Source organism: Oratosquilla oratoria, chromosome 21 (genome assembly GCF_046742065.1).
Source record: "Oratosquilla oratoria isolate Oo_2021 chromosome 21, ASM4674206v1, whole genome shotgun sequence".
NCBI classification, from domain to species: Eukaryota; Metazoa; Arthropoda; class Malacostraca; order Stomatopoda; family Squillidae; genus Oratosquilla; species Oratosquilla oratoria.
The window spans coordinates 3,855,916-3,874,480 of record NC_134797.1 but is presented as its reverse complement, the minus strand read 5'-3'; the positions used below and the strand labels follow the sequence as shown (position 1 = coordinate 3,874,480).

Here is an 18,565-nt window from a genome sequence, read left to right as displayed (position 1 = left end):
CAACCTTCTTTGTTTCCTCATCCCACCATTCACTACCCTTCCTTCTATTTCCTCCCATCCTTTTTGTTCCACACACTATCTTTGCACACTTTGTGACTCCATCCTTGAACCATCTCCATTCCTCCTCCACTCCTAGCTCTACTCTATCCTTCACTCCCTCCCACTCCTCTCTCAGCTTCTTCTTGTACGCCTTCTCCTTTTCCTTTTCATTTAAAGAGTTCACTCTAAGCACATCCCTACCTTTTGTCCTTTTCCTTTCTCCATCTATCCTCCACTCTCAACTTACCTTCCACCAAAAAATTATCTGATATTCCCCCACTCTCTCCCCTTAGCACATGTACATCCATAACTCTTCCTATTATACTCCTATCTACCACTACATAGTCCATTAACACTCTATCTACCACCATTCCATCCACCACCTTCTCCTATGTGTATTTATGCTTGACTTTCTTCCGAAACACTGCATTTGCTATCATCAACTCTCTTTCTAGACACATCACCATCAACTCTCCACTACGATTCTTTCCTGGAACTCCACATTTCCCAACCACTCCGTCAATTGGTTCATTTCCTACCATAGCATTAAGGTCTCCCAGTACTACTACACTGACATTTCTCCCTAATCCCTCTATGCACTCATTTAAATCTATCCAAAAAGCCTCCCTTTCTTCTACACTCTTCTCACTACCAGGCCCATATGCACTTACAAAAACCCACATCTCCTTTCCCAGTTTCACCTTCATTCACATTATCCTTGAGGAAACTTCCTTCCATTCCACTACATGTCTACCTATCTCTTCACTTACCAGTATAGCCACCCTATATTATAACCAGTATAGCCAGACTAACTCACCCCCAGAAAAATGCTCACCTCAGCATGCCCCAACCACAACTCCTGCTCCAAGGAAATCTTACAGGCAATCACCCAAAGCCAACATATAATAAAATAAGATAAACCAAGGAAAACACAACAATAAATCCCACAATGAACAAAAGCATCACATAAAATGTAATTATGAGAAAGACATAATAGAAAAATGTAAGGATCAGCCAAAGCTTTTCTATAGATATGTAAATGGGAAACTAAAAAATAAACAGGAACTAGTGAAACTACACTCTCTTCTCTTCCTCCAAAATCACCAAATACCAGCCTCCAGAAACATATTCATAATCACATCACTCACTGCTCCATTAACACACTAAAAGACAATACATTGCTGCATGCCAGACCCCCTGATATCCATCCCTGTGAATCCTCTCTCCCACAAAAGGATAGAGTCCACCTGGCCAGACTGCGATGCAGCCACCACCCAGCCCTTCTAAGCTACCAGAAGAAACTGGATGACTGCATTATGGACAAATGCCCAGGATGTAACACTTCACCCCATACTATTCAACACGTCATGGAAGACCACATTATATACAATTATGCACACAAACAACACAACACACACCCCATAAAGGATTTGTGGGAAAACCCCGTTTCAGCCATGGCATTCCTTGGGGAGATGGGGCTGCTCGGACATACAATCTAGGGAACAACAACAACAACCATACAACCCCTTTATAACGGAACTAACACCCATGCCTATATTTGATAACTAACATATCTCCTATACAGCAACCCACCAACCCCCTTTATTATGACGGCTGTGCCGCCGAGAGAAAGGACTGCTGAGGTCCCTGACCTGGCAGAAAGGACTCCCGAGGTCACCAACCTGGCAGGAAGGACTCCCCAGGTCACATACCTGGCAGGAGGCATTGCTCAAGGTCAAGGACCTAGCTTGTACAAAATCTTCGTACCTGAGTAAAAACAACAAAGTCCTGCAGAGACTTTACCTCACCCACAAACCACCATTGTATGTAGCAAAACACATTTGTTTTGTTACGCCCAATCATAAAAGAATGATATACGACTCTCATCCATTAGGTATTACTAAAACCCCTAAAATACTGACTGCATAAAATTTAAGCAGTCAATACCCTAAGTTAGCATTTTATATATTGGGCTACATGAAAGTTTTCTTCTCTAAATGAAAATAGGTAAAGAAACCACTGCTGAAATGTTTACAAGGATGTTTTAATCAAAATAATTTATCCTTCTACAATCTGTATTTCTTACCTCGCCTCCTGATGATCCTCCGACGATTCTATAGGTACAGTATGGATTGCTTGTCCTGCCATAAATCTTATTTGCACTTTCCCACCACATACACAGTTCTGATACATTGGTAACACAAAGAGGAATGGCACCTGCTTTCCTCATTAACTGTACAACATCTGCATCGGCTTCAGCTACAAAGTCCTTTCGAATCCAAAGTCCAGCAGTGTGATGTAAGCCTATAAGTAGGGAATAAGTAATAAGATCTTAATGACATGATACATGTCATTGTGCTTTAAGGAAATGCAGCACAAAAATATACAATTCAATAAAATATCTAAATATAGTGTATACAAGACCAATCGATTTTCACCTTTTACCATAAAACTGTCTTTTATACTAAATGGGACTCCAAGAAATGGTTTCCTCTCTTCCATTTCCTTTTCTGTCAATAATCCATTTCTGAAAATGGAGGGGGAAAAAAATTAAAGTTCTTAGCCAAATAAAAATGTTAATCTTTATTTATGGCTGAATTATTTTATTTTCTTCAAATGCATAAATGCAAACAGGAAGATTCATTATATCCAATCAGCAAACACAGTTCCAGCTCCCTAAAGAGTGACGAGTTTTCCCACAAATGGATAAAACTGTACAGCATTCACTAGAATAAACATATTTGACTAGGATACTCACAAAAACATAAACTTATATAAGATCTAGCTCTTTGGAAAGCATGTCCCTCAGTTGAATAAAATTGCATGGCTTTAACCATAATATGTACAAAAGGACAACTGGCTACAGGATGCCCAAATAGCCATACTGAAACTAGATGAAAAAATGTATAAATAAAATGAAACCAGTGCACCCAGCAGAAGAGAAGGGCAAGAAAAAACCCATCATCCAGACCTACAGCAAACAAAACAGATCAAGCAGACAAGCTAAGGGATGATCCAAGAACACATAAGCTTCAGCAAGCTGCCACACTGTACAAACTCAGTAGCTTTTCCACTGTACAAATGACCTAATGACTGAAATATATATATATATATATATATATATATATATATATATATATATATATATATATATATAGTCACTATACGAGTTACAACCTAGATCGGTTCCGACCAACCAGTCGTAAGTCGGATCCCATTCAAAATGGCCGACACGAGGGTTATACTCTAGGATACATGATATCAATCTGTTGCGTTTTTAAGTAACTTTTTCTATTGAATACTATTATATACAAGCTGTTTACTGTTTATCAATTTTATGCCTTTTAGTTTCATTTTTATCATTTTTTCTTAGTTTTTCAATGTTTTAATACTGTACTGTATTTCAGTATATATACATATACATACATACATATACCAAGGCTTTTTCCCCCTTACAAGGGGGGTAGCCAAAAAGAAAAAGGCATAAAATCATTCCCACCCATTCCATCCCTGAATACACTCCACAACCCTCCACCCTCCCTCCTATCTTAGCACCTCCAGGATGACGGGTCATCCCTGCACCTTGTCCACTGCCCTGGGTCAGAAGCAGTGTCGCAAGACACAGCACATCCACAGCAAGGCCGCTTCATTAAATCGGCGACCCCCCCCTCTCCGTCCCCCATTGCATAAAATGAGAGGACGGGGAGAAATCCCTTCGGGCTGCGTCAAATTTTGCTCATACATACTACCTCACCCCCCATCCACCCGCCCATTCCACCTCATGCTATCACAACATCATCCATATACAACCATTCTCCATTCACCCGTCTTCTGTCCTCTCCCGTCCTTCCTCAACAGACATTCCCCTCTTCCCCAAAGCCCCCTTCACCCCATCCATCCACCTCATCCTAAGACGTCCTCTCATGTTCACTCCCTCCACATCTGCCTTCCACACCTCTTTTACTAGTCTTTCACTCATTCTTTCCATGTGTCCAAACCATCCTAATATTCTTTCATCAACCCTATCTCCCAGCTCCTTTTCCACCCCCGGTTTCCTCCTCACCTCCTCATTTCTCACCCTATCTAGCCTAGTAACCCCCATCATACTTTTCAGACACCTCATCTCAAACACATTCAAACTCCTTCTCTCTTCTTCTCTTATGTTCCATGTTTCTGCCCCATACAGTGCTGAGGGCACAATCACTCCTTCATACAGTCTCCTCTTAGCATCCATTCCCAAATGTCTATTCCTCATTACACTCTTTAATCCACCAAGGCATTTACTCGCTTCTCTCAATCTACATTCTACCTCCACATATACAGGTACTGTATGTATATACTATACCTATATATACACACACACACATATTAAATATAACCTTGCTTACCATTTTTAAGGTTTTTAAATTGTAGTTTCCTCTTAATAATTTTTTCTTAACTCTTAATTGTTATGTGCACTCTAAATATATGTGTATTTAAAGATCTATCTTTCTCATCCATTTAAATCCATTTTAAGTGTGAGATAGAGGTACAGTATATTTATCTTTGTATACAGCATTGAGTAAAAGCAGCAACGACCGCAATAGCACTGTAGGAGAGAAGCCAAACACAGAGTATGGGATCCAATGTATTTAACTTTTCGCCCAGCAGGGCTTCTTTAGAAATAACATAGTGGACAAACATCTGACTCCTTATACAGTATAACCCAAACTTGCGGGGAGAAACGAACATGAAACTGGCGAAAACACAACTTGTGTAAATTGCTTATTACTTTATCAAAATTGCTAAAGATTTATTTATTGTAAAAAAATCCATTGTTTTGATTTATATTATCAATGAGAGATATAAAAGCAGATTCAAAACATCTACGTTTCATAGTATAGTTTTCCTATTTAATAACCTTAGAATTATTCCAATCAGCATTGTGGCCTGTATCGTATCTATGTCTAACAATGGCATTATTCATATTGTAAGTTTTCATATCATATTTATGTTCCGATATTCTTTTATCAACACCACGGAAACTTTCACCAATGTAGAACTTTTTACAACCTAAACATGGCACACAGTAAACACCAGCTTGACGAACATTTTCCCTACTTTTATTTCGGCTTTTTATCAGATTGCCAACTGTTGTCGAGCTGGTGTTAATGTTGTGAAAACCAGCTCGGTAACAGTTGGCAATCTGATAAAAAGCCGAAATAAAAGTAGGGAAATTGTTCATCAAGCAGGTGTTTACTGTGTGCCATGTTTAGTTTGTAAAAAGGTCTACATTGGTGAAAGTTTCCGTGGTGTTGATAAAAGAACATCAGAACATAAATATGATATGAAAACTTACAATATGAATAATGCCATTGTTAGACATAGATACGATACAGGCCACAATGCTGACTGGAATGATTCTATGGTTATTAAATATGAAAACCATACTATGAAACGTAGATATTTTGAATCTGTTTTTATATCTCTCATTGATAATATAAATCAAAACAATGGATTTTTTACAATAAATAAACCTTTAGCAATTTTAATGATAAAGTAACAAGCAATTTACGTAAATTGTGTTTACACTAGTTTCATGTTCGTTTTTCCCCACAAGCTCGGGTTATATAAGGAGTCAGATGTTTGTCCACTATGTTATTTCTGAAGAGGCCCTGCTCGGTGAAATGTTAAATACATTGGATCCCATACTCTGCATTTGGCTTCTCTCCTACAGTTGTATACAGCATTGTTTTCAGTTGCTTAGTTGTTAATATATGGTAGGTTAGAGAAAGAAAATACTTATTATATTCTTATTAGTAAACTCATAATAGGCATCTGCTCAATGTGGTCATAAGTAATTATCCTTCTACCTTAATTAATTTATCAAACTCTTCCACAAATACCTTAGCTTCAGGCACATCACTGCTAGCAGCCTCACCTTTCGACAACACGTGGTGAACCTGGGAATGCTCTCAAAAGCGACGAAACCACCCAACACTTGCTATGAATTCATGTGAAGCATATTCTTCACCTGCACATTCTTTCAACATGCAAAATTAACTTGTAGCCTTACTTTGCACTGTTTGCAGCATCACTTTCACATTTCTTTGCCTATTATCTTCCAACCACGTGTATAGCAACTTTTCATCTCTGCCATAAATGTCATATGCAATGCCAGGCTGCCACAACTATCTTACACGCTGTTCTGCCAGATATATACAGTAAACTCATAATAGGCATTTGCTAGACGTGGTCGTAAGTACAGGTGGTCGTAACTCATGTACGTTGTAACTCGGATAGTGACTGTCTGTGTATATATATATATATATATATATATATATATATATATATATATATATATATATATATATATATATATATATATATATATATATATACATACACACACACATATATACATACAAACAGTGCGGTACAAAAACTTAAACACCAGAGTAAAAATAATAAATTTCCTCAAATAACCTGCATTCTTGAAGACATTTAGGGACAGATGACACAAGATTTTAAAGCCACACAAGGTCTATATTCTTAAATATCCCTGATGGCTACCTCCAGCTTGGGGATTGATGAAATGTCACACTCGCATAACTTCTTTCATGAGTGCCCAGAGGTTCTCAATTGGGTTTGCGCGAATTACTTCGCCAATCTTTTATATACTCCACATCACAAAATCCAGACCATTCTTTAACCCCTTCCATACGGTGCCGCACACGTAGGCGTCATGGACTTAGATCTCGGTGGCAGCAGCCAATGCCAGCCGTACGACGTGTCGTAATAATACTCGCATCATAAAATATAGTCACCGCTTATATCGATCGTTCTCTCTTCACCCGTGAATTTTGATAACCATAGAAAATGCGATTACAAAAGAATTAGAAAGAATGTCATTATGGAGGGGCGACTACAATAAATATAATCAAGACGCCGATATGGCAGCCTCGCGAATACACTCGCTCCCCATGACGCCTACGTGTGCGGCACCGTATGGAAGGGGTTAATGAGTTTAGCTGTGTGGCATGGTGCACCATCCTGCATGAAGACACCTGTTTTGCACTGAATAAAACAGTCCTCCAAATGATGATTAAGTAGCTTACAATATCAGTCTGCATTCAGAGTTACATTTTTCCACTTCTCCACTATGTAGTGTGCAGCAGTGGGCCAAGAAAACTCGTGATGCTGGTGGAGCTAATCTGCCATTAAAGAACAAACCCACACGGAGGCCCAATTAGACTACTACTCGTACTCTGAAGGTGTTGAGGAGACAGGTGGATGCTAGTCCACATATAACAGCACTACATTTAAAAGAAAAGAACCTTAAATTACTTAGTCATGTGTCTGTGAGAACAGTACGCAGCCGCCTGCATGATTATCTGCAATTCTCACACCACAATGCTCGCAAGAAACCACTTGTATCCATAAAGCAGAAAAAGAACAGGGTTGCTTTATGCTGCACATATTTACAGTGGGATGAGAAGAGGAAAAATGAGTTGTGGAGTGATGAAGCCACTTTCACCATTACTGGAAACCATCTTGGCAAAGTGTACCGTCATCCTGGCAGTGATCCTTTGGACCCAAAATTTACATGCAGTACTGTAAAACATCCTGATTCACTGATGGTTTGGGGTGCTTTTGGCTATCATGGTGTGGGATCATTAGTGATACTACCAAAAAATGTGACTCTGAATGCAGACCGATATTTTGAGCTACTTAATGATTATTTGGAAGACTGTTTTATTCAGTGCAAAACAGATGTCTTCATGCAGGATTGTGCACCATGTCACACTGCTAAACTCATTAAAGAATGGTCTGCATTCTGTGATATGTAGTATATAAAAGATTGGCCAGGTAATTTGCCTGACTTAAACCTAAATGAGAACCTCTGGGCGCTCATGAAAGATAAGTTACGTGTGTGCCATACTTCATCAATCCCCAAGCTGGAGGTAGCCATCAAGGTTATTTGGAAGAATATGGACCCTGTGTGGCTTCAAAATCTTACATCATCTGTCCCAAAACATCTCCAAGAATGTATCAAGAGAAAGGGATGTCCAACAAAGTACTAGAGAGCTGGTAAGTACCTGATAATGTAGGTTATTTGAGAAAATTGATCATTCTTACTCTGGCGTCTAAGTTTTTGTCCCCCACTGTATGTGTATATATATATATATATATATATATATATATATATATATATATATATATATATATATATATATATGTGTGTATTTACCTAGTAGCATTTACCTAGTTGTATTTTACGGGAAGGGGAGCTATGCTCGTGGGGTCCCGTCTTCATATCTCATTTTATCTAAACTATTTTTAAATTCATGTATTGTTTTTGCACACACCACTTTCTCATCTAACTTGTTCCAACTGTCTATTACTCTGAGGAAAGCTGTTCTTTTTCAAATCTCTTCTATAGCTGTCTTTTTTTATTTTCTTTCCGTGTCCTCTAGTATTTCTGTCATCCCATTTTATCAGATTCTGTCAGTAATTTCTATGCCTTTCATGATTCTGTAAATAGCTATCAAATCTCCTCTCTCTCTTCTTTGCTCTAGTGTCTGTAGTTCAAGTTTTTCTAGTCTCTCTTCATATGATAGTTTTGAGAGTGTTGGCGCCAATTTTGTAATTGCTCTTTGTATTCTTTCAAGTTTTTTTATACATTTTTTTGTACTTGGTGACCATATCGTTGCTGCATATTCCAATCTTGGTCTTATCAGGGTGATTAGGATTTTCTTCACCATTTCTTCATCCAGGTATGTAAATGCAACTTTGATTGTTCTTATTAGATTATAAGTTTCTCCAAAAATCTTATTTATATGTTTCTCAGGTGACATATTATTCATAACAATGACTCCCAGGTCCTTCTCATTTTCTACTTTTTTTATTCCTTCTTCTCCCAATTTATATGCTCCTGTTATTCTGTTTTTGCTTTTTCCAAATTCCATTATACTACACTTTTTTGTATTGAACTCCATCTCCCACTTCCTACTCCATTCCTGTACCTTATTTAGATCTCTCTGTAGTGATTCACAATCTTCTTGAGTTTTCACTCTTTTCAGTAGTTTTGCATCATCTGCAAAGAAGCTCATATAGCTTTCTATTCCTTCATCCATATCATTAATATATATAGCAAACATTATTGGGGCCAGAACTGTTCCCTGCGGAACACCGCTTATTACTTCATCCCATTTTGAGTGTTGGTTTCTTATCACTACTCTCATTTTTCTTTCTTGCAAAAAGTCCTCCATCCAATTTAGTAGTTTGCCCTGTATTCCTCCTTCAGTTTCTAATTTCTTAAGCAACTTCTTATGTGGTACTTTGTCAAAAGCTTTCTTTAGGTCTAGAAATGCACAATCAGCCCATCCATCTCTTTCTTGTATTATATCTATTAGCCTTGAATAGAAACATATTAAATTGGTGACGCATGATCGTCCTTGTCTGAATCCAAATTGCCTTGGATTTAACACTTTGTTTTTTTCTAAATATTTTACCCATCTACTTTTGATAATTCTTTCACAAATTTTTGCTATTGTACTTGTTAGAGAGACTGGTCTATAGTTGGTAGGGTCTTCTTTATTTCTCCCTTTATATACAGGTACTGTACTATATTTGCTTTTTTCCAATCTTCTGGAACTTTTCCTTCTTTCAAGGAACTATTTAGTATGCTATGTATTTTGTCTGCCAGTTCATTCCTGCATTCTTTCAGTATCCAGTTTGCTATTTCATCTGGTCCATGCAATTTTCTGACATCAAGATTACTCAAGTGTGTTAATATTTCATTCTTTGTTACTTCTATTTCTTCCATAGGGGGGACTTTCTCTTTCCATTCATTCTCTTCAGGTTGTATGTTCTCCCTTGTAAACACTGATTTAAAATGTTTGTTCATAATTTCCGCCATTTCCATTTCCTCAGTGTATTCAACTCCCTCCTGTCTTAATTTCTCCAAATCTTGTTTGTTTTTCAGTTTATTGTTTACAAATCTGTAGAATAGTTTCGGATGATCTTTACACTTTTCTATGATATCTTTTTCATATTTTCTCTTTTCCTCTCTGCACATTTGTACATATTCATTTCTATAACAGGTATATATTTTCCATTTTTCAGGTCTTCTGTCTTTTTTCCATCTGGTCCAGGCTTTGTCTCTTTTGTCTTTTAACTCCCTACAGCTTTTGTTGTACCAGCATTTTACATATTCTTTTTCTTGTTTTTGTCTTGGGACATACTTTTCCACTCCTTTTTTGTAAATTTTTGTCAAAATATTCCATTTCTCTTCTACTGTTGTTTCTTCTTTGTATATTTCTTCCCAGTTTTCCTTTTGAAAGAATTCTCTTATTTTATCAAAGTTTGTTTTTTCATACATCATTCTTCCTTTTCTGTATTGTTCATTTCTTTTCATATATTTTTCTTCATTAAGTTCCAGTTCAATCAATATGTGGTCACTTTTACTTATTGGTGTTTTATATTCAATTTTGTCCACTATTCTAGGTTCGGATGTAATTACTAGGTCTAGTTTCGATGGCTCTTCTTCATTTCTATACCTAGTGTTCTCCTGTATCCATTGTGTCATTGTATGGTCAGTAACCATCTCGAGTAGAGCGTTTCCCCATGAGCCGTCTCCACCCTTTACTGTCATTTCTTCCCAGCAGATTTCTTTGCAATTAAAGTCGCCCATCATAACTATTTTTCCTCCCTCTTCCATTATCTTGTTTAATGTTATCTTTGTGTCCTCTAACATACTTTTATGTTCACTCTCTTCCCATGAGGCTGTTTTTGGGGGCACGTAATTTATCACAAACTTTCTGTTCTTCTTATCTCTGTCTTCTACTTCCATCATTATCATCTCTACTGTATTCTTTCCATATTACAAAGGATTACAAAGGCGGAGCATGCCGACAGGAGACCTTTTGATCCATATCTAGGTCGGATTAAAAAAAAAAAAAAAAAAAAAAAATCATGATAATAATAAATAAAAGCTATAATAATGTAAATAACAAATAAAATACATAAATAAATGCATAGGTATAGTTGAATAACAAACAAACAGGTAAATACTAAATGATAATAAATTGACATATAATGAAAATCAGACAGACAAATTATAAAAAAAAAATAATAATAATAATAATGTAACATAAATTATAATCATTACAGCATCTTACTTAGGTATTTATCTAAATGATTCTTAAAGCTTCGAACTGAACTACATTGCACTACCTGTGCAGGAAGTTTATTCCATTCATTAACTACACGGTTGGCAAAGTTGTTTCTACCTACTTCCAAATTGAATCTATTTCCGGACAGTTTGAGACCATTGTTTCTTGTCTGATTCTCATTCAATGTGAAAATTTGGTCACTTTTGATGTTGTCAATTCCCTTTAAAATCTTAAAGACCTGTATCAAGTCACCTCTGAGTCTACGCTTTTTTAGGGAAAACAGATTCATGTGCTTAAGTCGATTTTCGTATGATATATTTTTGATATTTGGAATCAGTTTTGTGGCTCGCCGTTGTACTTTTTCCATTCTGTCAATGTCTTTAATGAGATTCGGTGACCATACGGAAACAGCATATTCCAAATGTGGGCGAACTAACGATTTATATAGCTTGTTAATGAGTGATGGACTTTTGAAATCAAAAGATCGCGCAATCAATCCTAGAATCTTATTTGCTTTCTCAGAGGCTGAAATACACTGCTTGGATGATTTGAGGTCGTTACTGATAATTACGCCGAGATCTTTTTCACTATCCACTTTTGTTAATGAATTTCCAAATAACTTGTAATCGTACTTACTGTTATTTTTACCTATGTGCATTACCTTGCATTTACTTGTGTTAAATTTCATTAGCCACTTTTCAGACCATTGTTGTAATTTATCTAAATCTTCTTGAATATCTAATTGGTTTGAGTGATCATTTGCCACTCCACACAGTTTTGTATCATCAGCAAATTTGGAAACAATAGATTTTAGTCCATGGTCTATATCATTTATATATACTATGAATAGAAGTGGCACCCTTCACGTTTATATCCTTCTTAGTCAGGAACATAACTCCACCCCCTTCCTTTTTCACTCTGTTTCTAATCCAATAATTATATGCATCATGTCCTACACTGTTGGGTGGTAGTGGACCTTTTAATTTTGTTTCTACAATTCCCATTATGTCTGGTTCTTTTTCTTTCAAATAATCATTCAGTTCATTCAATCCTGTTATTAATCCATCTATATTTGTGTAAGACACTCTTAGTTTTCTGCCACTTCCATTGTGTTCTCTGTTTCCCTTTTGTTTTTCTCTTGTATGTTGACTTTCTTTAGTTTCATATTCACTGCTCTCCAATAGAATCTCTCTTTTTCTGACTCCGTTCTTATCTCGTTTTTTTTCCTTTGCTTCAAGTCTTTTCTGTTTTTCTTCCTCTCTTTCCTCTTTATTCATTTCCCTTTTTATCCATACCTTTTTATATTGTTCACTTGTTGCTAGTTTCCCTGTTTTGGATAAGATATTCTCAGCTGTAGTTTGTGACCTGAATTTAATCTTGATTGGTCTGGTCTTGTCTGTACTATATTTCCCTAGCCTGAATTTCTCTTCGATTTGTTTCATTATTTCTGGTTCATCTTCCTGAACTAATTCTAGTAAATTTCTTACTTTTTCATTTTCCTCTTTGATTCTTGTGGTTCTATCTGGGTTATGTTTCTCTTCCATTCCTAATATAATTATACATTTCTTTTTGTCTGCTAAGTCTCTTACTATATTCTCCTTCTGTCTCATCACTTTAATAACTGAGTTTTCAGTTTGTTCATTCATTTGCTGTCTGATTATGTCAGTGAATGCAACTTTGCTATTTTCTTGAATTTTTTTCCAACCCTCCTTGTTCTCCTTATTATTCTCCTTTAAGACTTTATTCTCATCTTTTACTTCTTTTAACTGTTTTTTTAATTCTTCAATTTCCTTAGTTAAGTTTTTGTTCGCATTCTCTAGTTCTTCCAATTTTTCAACTCTTCGTATAATATTGTCAACATGACCGAACCTACGCTCCAAGTCCTCGATCATCTTATCGACCTTCTCTTCTAGTCTTGTCAGTCGGGGGGGGGGGGGGGGGGGGGGGGGGGGGGGGGGGGGGGGGGGGTTGTGTCCCCCCACCCTCTTTAAATCCCTGGAAAATATTCTCATCACTTTCTACTGTATTGCTCTTATCTATACTTCTAATCTTTACATTTTTATTAGACATTTCATCGTCGTCGGGGGGCCTTTTGTTTACCTTTCGCCTGTCTGCCTGGGCCAAGTCTACTCCTTCCTCATTTCCTTCCATTTCCCTCAGTAATCCCTCCCCCTTTCCTCTTTCCCTACTTTCCTACTACTCCACGAGCAATTTCCCCCCCACCCTGTAAATACAATAGGCACTTCTCTTTGCGTTGGGATCCACAAAACTTCAATTTTCTTCAGAACGTCTTCTAAGCCGTCCATTCGTTGAAGTGTGTGTGTGTATTTACCTAGTTGTATTTACCTAGTTGTATTTTACGGGAAGGGGAGCTATGCTCGTGGGGTCCCGTCTTCATATCTCATTTTATCTAAACTATTTTTAAATTCATGTATTGTTTTTGCACACACCACTTTCTCATCTAACTTGTTCCAACTGTCTATTACTCTGTGAGGAAAGCTGTTCTTTTTCAAATCTCTTCTATAGCTGTCTTTTTTTATTTTCTTTCCGTGTCCTCTTGTATTTCTGTCATCCCATTTTATCAGATTCTCTCTATCAGTAATTTCTATGCCTTTCATGATTCTGTAAATAGCTATCAAATCTCCTCTCTCTCTTCTTTGCTCTAGTGTCTGTAGTTTAAGTTTTTGTAGTCTCTCTTCATATGATAGTTTTGAGAGTGTTGGCGCCAATTTTGTAATTGCTCTTTGTATTCTTTCAAGTTTTTTTATACATTTTTTTGTACATGGTGACCATATCGTTGCTGCATATTCCAATCTTGGTCTTATCAGGGTGATTAGGATTTTCCTCACCATTTCTTCATCCAGGTATGTAAATGCCACTTTGATTGTTCTTATTAAATTATAAGTTTCTCCAAAAATCTTATTTATATGTTTCTCAGGTGACATATTATTCATAACAATGACTCCCAGGTCCTTCTCATTTTCTACATTTTTTATTCCTTCTTCTCCCAAATTATATGATCCTGTTATTCTGTTTTTGCTTTTTCCAAATTCCATTATACTACACTTTTTTGTATTGAACTCTATCTCCCACTTCCTACTCCATTCTTGTACTTTATTTAGATCTCTCTGTAGTGATTCACAATCTTCTTCAGTTTTCACTCTTTTCAGTAGTTTTGCATCATCTGCAAAGAAGCTCATATAGCTTTCAATTCCTTCATCCATATCATTAATATATATAGCAAACATTATTGGGGCCAGAACTGTTCCCTGCGGGACACCGCTTATTACTTCATTCCATTTTGAGTGCTGGTCTCTTATCACTACTCTCATTTTTCTTTCTTGCAAAAAGTCTTCCATCCAATTTAGCAATTTACCTTGTATTCCTCCTTCATATTCTAATTTCTTAAGCAACTTCTTATGTGGTACTTTGTCAAAAGCTTTTTTTAGGTCTAGAAATGCACAATCAGCCCATCCATCTCTTTCTTGTATTATATCTATTAGCCTTGAATAGAAACATATTAAATTGGTGATGCATGATCGTCCTTGTCTGAATCCAAATTGCCTTGGATTTAGTACGTTGTTTTTTTCCAAGTATTTTACCCATCTACTTTTGATAATTCTTTCACAAATTTTTGCTATTGTACTTGTTAGAGAGACTGGTCTATAGTTGGTAGGTTCTCCTTTATTTCCTCCTTTATATATAGGTACTATATTTGCTTTTTTCCAATCTTCTGGAACTTTTCCTTCTTTTAAGGAACTGCTTATTATGCTATGTATTTTGTCTGCCAGTTCATTCCTGCATTCTTTCAGAATCCAGTTTGCTATTTCATCTGGCCCATGCGATTTTCTGACATCAAAATTACTCAAGTGTGTCAATATTTAATTCTTTGTTACTTCTATTTCTTCCATAGGGGGGACTTTTTCTTTCCACTCAATCTCTTCAGGTTGTATATTTTCCCTTGTAAACACTGATTTAAAATGTTTGTTCATAATTTCTGCCATTTCCATTTCCTCAGTGTATTCAACTCCTCCTTGTCTTAATTTCTCCAAGTCTTGTTTGTTTTTCAGTTTATTGTTTACAAATCTGTAGAATAGTTTTGGTTGATCTTTACACTTTTCTATAACATCTTTTTCATATTTTCTTTTTTCCTCTCTGCACTTTTGTACATATTCATTTCTATAACCAGTATATATTTTCCATTTTTCAGGTCTTCTGTCTTTTTTCCATCTGGTCCAGGCTTTGTCTCTTTTGTCTTTTAACTCCCTACAACTTTTGTTGTACCAGCATTTTACATATTCTTTTTCTTGTTTTTGTCTTGGGACATACTTTTCCACTCCTTTTTTGTAAATTTTTGTCAAAATATTCCATTTCTCTTCCACTGATGTTTCTTCTTTGTATATTTCTTCTCAGTTTTCTTGTTGGAAGAATTCTCTTATTTTATCAAAGTTTGTTTTTTCATACATCATTCTTCCTTTTCTATATTGTTCATTTCTTTTCATATATTTTTCTTCATTAAGTTCCAGTTCAATCAATATGTGGTCACTTTTACCTATTGGTGTTTTATATTCAATCTTGTCCACTATTCTAGGTTCAGATGTAATTATTAAGTCTAGTCTCGATGGTTCTTCTTCATTTCTATACCTAGTGTTCTCTTGTATCCATTGTGTCATTGAATGGTCAGTAATCATCTCAAGTAGAGCATTTCCCCATGAGTCATCACCACTCTTTACTGTCATTTCTTCCCAGCAGATTTCTTTGCAATTAAAGTCGCCCATCATAACTATTCTTCCTCCGTCTTCCATTATTTTAGTTAATGCTATCTTTGTGTCCTCTAACATACTTTTATGTTCACTCTCCTCCCATGAGGCTGTTTTCGGAGGCACATAATTGATCACAAATTTTCTGCTCTTCTTATCTCGGTCTTCCACTTCTATCATAATCATCTCTACTGTATTCTTTCCATATATGACACCTTTCACGTTTATATCCTTCTTAGTCAGGAACATAACTCCACCCCCTTGTTTTTTCTCTCTGTTTCTAATCCAATAATTGTATGCATCATGTCCTACACTGTTGGGTGGTAGTGGGCCTTTTAATTTTGTTTCTACAATTCCCATTATGTCTGGTTCTTTTTCTTTCAAATAATCATTCCGTTCATTCAATCCTGTTATCAATCCATCTATATTTGTGTAAGACGCTCTTAGTTTTCTGCCACTTCCATTGTGTTCTCCGTTTCCCTTATGTTTTTCTTTTGTATGTCGAACTGCTTTATTTTCATGTTCACTACTCTCCAATAGAATCTCTCTTTCTCTGACTCCGTTCTTTCCTCGTTTTTTGCCTTAGCTTCAAGTCTTTTCTGCTTTTCTGCCTCTCTTTCCTCCTTATTCATTTCTCTTTTTATCCATACCTTTTTATATTGATCATTTGTTGCTAGTTTCCCTGTTTTGGATAGAATTTTCTCTGCCGTTCTTTGTGACCTGAATTTAATCTTAATTGGTCTGGTCTTATCTGTACTATATTTTCCGAGTCTGAATTTTTCCTCAATTTCCTTTATAATTTCTGGTTCATCTTCCTGGACTAATTTTAATAAACTGCTTACTCTTTCATTTTCCTCCTTGATTCTTGCGGTTCTATCTGGGTTATGTTTCTCTTCCATTCCTAATATAATTATACATTTCTTTTTGTCAGCTAATTCTCTTACTATATTCTCCTTCTGTCTCATCACTTTAATAACTGAGTCTTCATTATGTTCTTTCAATTGCTGTTTGACTATGTCAGTGAATGAAACCTTATTCCCTTCTTGGGTTGTTCTCCAATTTTTAGCTTCTTTAGCTATTGTCTCTCTGTTTTCATTACTATTCTTCTTCAATTTCTCATTCTCCTCCTTTACATTTCTTAACTGTCTTTTTAGGTCCTCTATTTCATCAGTTAAGTTTCTGTTTGCCTTCTCTAGTTGTTCCAACCTTTCAATTCTCTGGAAAATGGAGTCAACATTACCTAACCTACTTTCCAAGTCCTCGATCACCTTATCAACTCTCTCCTCTAGTCTTATCAGTCGGGGGGGGGTTGTGTCCCCCCCACCCTCTTTAAATCCCTGGAACATATTCTCGTCACTTTCTACTGTATTGCTCCTCTCTATACTTCTAATCTTTACATTTTTATTAGACATTTCATCATCGCTCAGTCTTTTGTTTACCTTTCGCTTGTCTGGCTGGACCAAGTCTACTCCCTCCTCATTTCCTTCCATTTCCCTCAGTAATCCCTCCCCTTTTCCTCTTTCCCACTACTCCACGAGCAAATACCCCCCCACCCGGTAAAAACACAAGGCACTTATCTTTCCGTTGGGATCCACAGACTTCAGTATTCTACAGAACGTCATCCAAGCCGTCCATTCGCTGAAGTGTGTGTGTGTGTGTATATCTATATATATATATATATATATATATATATATATATAAAATGATAATAATAAAATAGAATGATTATAAAATACAAAAGAAAATAAAAGCAGAATGATTATACTGCTTTTATGACAGAAAAATAGACATGTATACACTGACAGGTAAGGAAAGATTTCAACACCATGAGCCATGTGCCAGGTTTTGAAGCTAGTAATAATAATAATAATAATAATAATAATAACAATGTATCTATCTATATACCAAAAGGCTTGTTCCTCCTTATGAGGGAGGTAGCCAGTCAAGGCATGCATCATCTACCTTTCCCCCATCCCACACCCACCCAACACCCATTTGTTTTTCTTTGTGGATGAAGGGCTACCTCTGTCCCTGCCCACTGCTTGGGGTAGGGCAATGCAGCAAGACAAAGTACCTCCACAGTAAAGCTTGACAGCTGAAGCTGATTTAGCCCCACTGTTTCATTACATGTGGACCCCTCCCAATCTTTTCATCCACTCAAGAATTTACAGAGCAGACAAGAAATCCCTTTGAGCCATGTTAGTTTCTAATCCATTCACAACCACTCTCCACTCTCACCTATCTCCTGCCCCCTCCCTTTCCTGCTTACCAGACATTCCTCTTGCACCCCACACCTGCCCCTTTCACCTTATCCATTCACAACCACTCTCCAATCACACCTATCTCTTGCCCCCTCCCTTTCCTGATTACCAGACCTTCCTCTTGCACTCAATGCATGCATGCCCTTTCACCTTATCTATCCACAACCACTCTCCAATCACACCTATCTCTTGCCCCTTTCCTGATTAACAGACATTCCTCTTGCACCCAACACATGCCCCTTTCACATTATCCATCCACCTCATTATTGCTCTTCCCCTCAAGTTTACTCCATCCATCTCTATTTTCCACACTCTTTTTGCTAGTCTTTCTTATTTCATTCTTTTCAGA

General features: G+C 36.7%; 1 protein-coding gene across 13 annotated transcripts in view; it reads right to left on the bottom strand.

Moving 5' to 3' along the window:
- LOC143036683 (fatty-acid amide hydrolase 2) overlaps window positions 1-18,565 on the bottom strand; it is a 128,716-nt gene that overhangs the window by 63,721 nt on the left and 46,430 nt on the right. For all 13 annotated transcript variants that reach the window (XR_012967392.1, XM_076204258.1, XM_076204261.1 and 10 more), the window contains 2 exons: window positions 2,478-2,566; window positions 2,126-2,343 (listed from right to left, as the gene is read on the bottom strand). Coding sequence is in view for 12 of the 13 variants with exons in the window: in XM_076204258.1 (XP_076060373.1) it covers window positions 2,126-2,343; window positions 2,478-2,566 (307 nt within the window). In the remaining variant the exon portion in view is untranslated. The remainder of the gene's footprint in view (window positions 1-2,125; window positions 2,344-2,477; window positions 2,567-18,565) is intronic.